Source organism: Cyprinodon variegatus, unplaced genomic scaffold (genome assembly GCF_000732505.1).
Source record: "Cyprinodon variegatus isolate N-32 unplaced genomic scaffold, C_variegatus-1.0 Scaffold707, whole genome shotgun sequence".
Lineage (NCBI taxonomy): Eukaryota > Metazoa > Chordata > Actinopteri > Cyprinodontiformes > Cyprinodontidae > Cyprinodon > Cyprinodon variegatus.
Genome location: NW_015151160.1, coordinates 214,416 through 218,994, shown reverse-complemented (window position 1 = coordinate 218,994; position 4,579 = coordinate 214,416). Strand labels below are relative to the sequence as shown.

General features: G+C 35.1%; 1 protein-coding gene across 1 annotated transcript in view; it reads left to right on the top strand.

The window, feature by feature from the left end:
* Nucleotides 1–2,550, top strand: part of hykk (hydroxylysine kinase) — a 6,990-nt gene extending 4,440 nt beyond the window's left edge. Inside the window, exons 4-5 of the mRNA XM_015394753.1 lie at nucleotides 93–273; nucleotides 385–2,550. Of these exons, the coding sequence (XP_015250239.1) occupies nucleotides 93–273; nucleotides 385–842 (639 nt within the window). The 3' untranslated portion in view covers nucleotides 843–2,550. The remainder of the gene's footprint in view (nucleotides 1–92; nucleotides 274–384) is intronic.
* Nucleotides 2,551–4,579: the final 2,029 nt, after the last annotated feature.

The following is a 4,579-nucleotide window of genomic DNA, read 5'->3' as shown; positions in this document are numbered from 1 at the left end:
AAAAAAAAACACCAGTTGAGGACCAGGCATTCTATTTTTTCATCCTTTTCGTATGCGTTAGCTGCTTACTTACCTGGCTTCTCTCATTTTAGATGGAGCACCCTCATCTCAGCATCCTTGAGAGGGAGAATTTCATCTGGAGCTTGTCAAACGTTTCTCTCTTGAAGGGATACTTGAATGTATTAGATGGAGATCCACTTCAGGAGGCTGTGAAATCTGTCATTACTCAGTATGAAGACTATGTGATCCCAAAGCGCCCCAATTTTCGGAAATGTGAGTCACATTCGTTTGGATATTTTGAAATAGATTTTTAGATGAAACAAATATGAGTTCAGGGTTTTTGTAGCTGCTTCTATAAAAGTTTTTTTTTTATTTTTGTTTAAGGTATTAATCATGGCGACTTTAATGACCTGAATGTGCTTGTGCAACCCGATGACAACCATGGCTACAAGATTTCTGGCATCCTAGACTTTGGTGACATGAATAGTGGCTACTACGTCTTCGAACTAGCCATCACCATAATGTACATGATGATTGAGCATCCGGATCCCATCCAGGTCGGTGGGCCTGTCCTCGCCGGCTGGGAAAGTGTCTTCCCCCTCAACCAAGATGAGAAAGACTGCCTCTATCTTCTGGTGCTCTCCCGATTCTGCCAGTCGCTGGTCATGGCTCGGTATTCTGTGACTTTGCATCCAGAAAATGAAGAGTATCTCATGATTACTTCCAGAAAGGGAGTTAAGATCCTCCAACGATTCTGGGAGCTAGGAAAGAAGCATGTGGAGAAGGTGTGGTTTCAGCATGCTGCGGAGTTCAATAAGACAATGAATAAAGACGTTAATTAATTGAAACCTAATGTTTAAAAAATTAAATAATATTAAAGAAAATCAAATCATCAATAAAATTGATGTCATGCTTTGGTCATAATAATTATTAATCAGAATACCAATAAAAGGAGGAACAAATCAGTTGTGTAAATTGTATAATCCAGATGCCACATTTCTCTCTTTCATCTGTATCTGCTGGTCCTTAAAGCTCAGACTCCAGCTGCAGTCCTCGTCCTGTAAAGCTGTTTCCTAACTTAGATGTCTTTGCTTCCCAATCATCTGCACCTTAAGGCTGCATCACCCCAGTGAGTTTAAAGGAGTCATGTCATTGGAATTTACCAGATTTTAAAACAGTGCTACATATAAACATTTCACTGCAGTAATAAAAGTAAAAGAAACTGTCCAGTTTTAGTGTTTAATGCATTTGAAAGGAATGCTCTGTTTAATTTCTTTTAAATGTTTTTGTGACATAAAGCCTCCATATTGCTCTGGATTTGAAATGTTAAAGAGCAGACATTTAAATTGTGAAAGAGAAAAACTAATCAAATCCATGTGTTTATGTGAAGAATTTATTTTCCTTTTGTATTTCTCAATATGAAATAGCAAATGCTGTAATCACTGCTACAGAATCGGTCTCAGGATTAAAAATCCCTTTAATGTTTTATACGCAAAACAAACCACTTTTTTTCTTTTTAGTTATGTTTGTTCATGCAAATTTATAAGTTCAATTTAAAGCTTCAAAAGCTCTTAGTAAAGTAGCTAAAACTTAATTTTTTATCTTCACATTTTTCTCGTGTATGTATAAGATGCTTTCTGTTTTTTTCACTGTACTGTATTTTGACCTACTTTTAATCTAAAGCAGCTAGATATGAAAGATAAGGTGCCTTAATAGGAGATAAAGGTTGACTTCTTATCTAAGATCATCTATTCATTAGGTAAAACTTTAAGGTAAAGTTTAACTTCACTCATTTAACTCTTCCTTTGGACCCTCCTTTGCTGATTCAGCAAAGCACACAATTATCTAGAAATAAAACATTTTGTATCTCTTAGTGGTTTGAGCTCTGTATTTTTATGGCTTTTGCACAACATAGGCAAAATCATTTAGTTTACAAGCACATAGTTACTGATCTGTAAGAATGCAGATTAATAGTTTTAAAAATCACAGCCTTCTTTAAAAAAAGATTGGATAAAATGGTATAATACTGCCCTCATGTGGTGGTGTTAGAATCCTACTGTAACAAGTTCAAAAGTTTTGATCATTCAATTGTTCATGCCTTAATTCTTTGTATTTTTCTCATATTACAGCTTGCAAATAATATTATAAATAGAATTCATTTAGTTAATTTCTATATTCATAATATTTATATGAAATGAGCCTGAAAATGTGAAGGATGCAAAGCTAAATAACTGCGTACCAAAAGTAGAAATTATTGTCAGCAATGGGTGGTGAGGTTGCTCACCACCCATTGCAGAGACGAGTGAAGCAGAGATGAGTTCTGAGAGGTTTAATTGCAGACCATAGGTAGCAGAGGCAGAAATCCAACTTAAAATATTAAACAAACCAAAACCATGGAGACATCAGGGGAAACCGAGTCTGAGGAGCCGGGGAGAGACGAGCTGAGTAGACAAATACAGCAATGAGAAGAACCAGCACTGAGTGACTGCAGAGATGGAGTATTTGGAGAACAAAACAAAGGATGGACTAACGAGCTGAATGAGGAGCAGGTGTGGGTGGAACTGGCAAGAGGGAATCCAAGGGGAAAGAAAACAATCACAAGGGGGCAACAGAGAGTAACTAAAGAATGCTAGAATATCATGGAAAATAAAAACAACTGATAAAAGAAAACTGAAAACTCAGAGTCACAACAAATGAGAACCATAACAATTTTACTTTTTTACCAAATGGAATTTTTGGAGCTTTCTGTATATATGTAAAATGACTTAATTAGTGGAATATACGGGACATTTTTCTTAATTAATTGATTTCCTCATTTACGTACATTGTTTAAATTTACACCTCCATAGCCATCCATTTATAGAAAGTCAACATCAGAATCCCCTACAGAATATATTGTTGGAACAAAGACTGACTTTTTGTGCTAAAATACTAAAATAACATTTCAGGACATAAATTAATATTGAATGTGTAGAATGCAAAATCCCAGTCTTGATTTTACATCTTATTAGTAAGGTCTTGTAACTGACTGACTATTATTTCAATGTTGCCTAAAATGATCAAATAGTTTATCTATGGTATGCATTTGTTTATTTTGTTGGATGTTCTGTGAATGGAATTTTTTGAGCTTGCCCACCTCTTCCAGAGGGATTTTTTAAAAATGCATTTCTTCAGTATTTCTTCATTGTCAATAGTTATAGTTCCTCTTTATTTGCTCATTTGTCTTCAGCTTTTTCAATTGACCCCCCAGGATAATCTAGCACTTGGGTCTGGGGGACGCTCATGGAAGATTTCTGACATTTTTGCTAAACTGTATGCTGCATCCATGTTTTAACAGCCACACATTTCCTTGTAAGGTGATTGAAAACCTATACTTTTCATATAGCACAGTATCTTTCCTCCTTGTTGTGCTTGCTGTATGTTTAAGGCATTTTACCCAATCAGTTAAATGCAAGGGTAGGTAGGAGGGAAATACACCTGACACTCTGCTCCTGTATAAATCATTCCTTGTTAAAAAAATAAAGTCTGATATAAAATAAAACTCTATTTTTGGGCAGGAAAATGGGTTCCATCTTCATCAGGCAATTTATTATTAATATAAAAAGGTAATAGCATGTGATTACACATAGAGATCCTACAGAAGAACTGAATCATTAAGGTACACTGCTGTATTTCATTTATCTTTTTTCTTTTTAACTCACTTCTGGTTCTCTGCTTTTGTAGTACTTTCAGGTTTAAAATAAGAAAAGATGTGTTAAAAAGAATAACTAGTAGCTCCTCACATATGACAGCAGATGTCAGTAAAATGTTGAAATCCAGAAAATAAGATTTTATTTAACTTTACCATTTTTTTGGCAAGGATCAATGGTGGTAAGCTTTAAAAGTTAATGTCCAAGAATGCAACTAATGGCTTTTTAAAGTAAACCCAGGATAGTAGGCAGATTCCGATGACTACACAGTGCCATTTGATGCTCTTGTTCTTACTGCAGTGTCTTATCTTTAATGTATTTTGCTGTATGCATTTTTACTCACTGCAACCATCTGTGTTCTAACCTCCTATAAACGGCAATATCCAGATGGCAGAGAGACAGCTGAGATCTACAGAACACACTTTTTAACTCAGATTTAGGTTCTGCAAGTTTAAATGCACCCTACGTTTTACCTTTACTTGTGTAATATTTTATTATAATGTTACTACTCGTACTAATCGTGACTTTAGAAACTACAAAAGTCCCCCGAAATATTTATGTAAAAGAACACAAATATATACAAAATGTGCTGTGCATAAAAATATATTCACTTAAGTTAATTCAATGGAAAGCAACAAACACAAACATCGTCAAAGTACCGATATGTACAATTATTACATAATCTAAACTAACAGACACTGCTGTGGAGAATAAATCATTTCAATTTAGAAAATAAAAATAGGATGAACATGGGGACATTTTTTATGTCTGGACAGTGATGCTCTTTTATATTCTTTTGTCTACAACAGTTAAAGGAGCCAAAGTTCGTCTGGCTTCTTTCTGCAGGTCCTCCGGACCTGTGATTATCTTTGGTCTGTCAGCTGATGGGA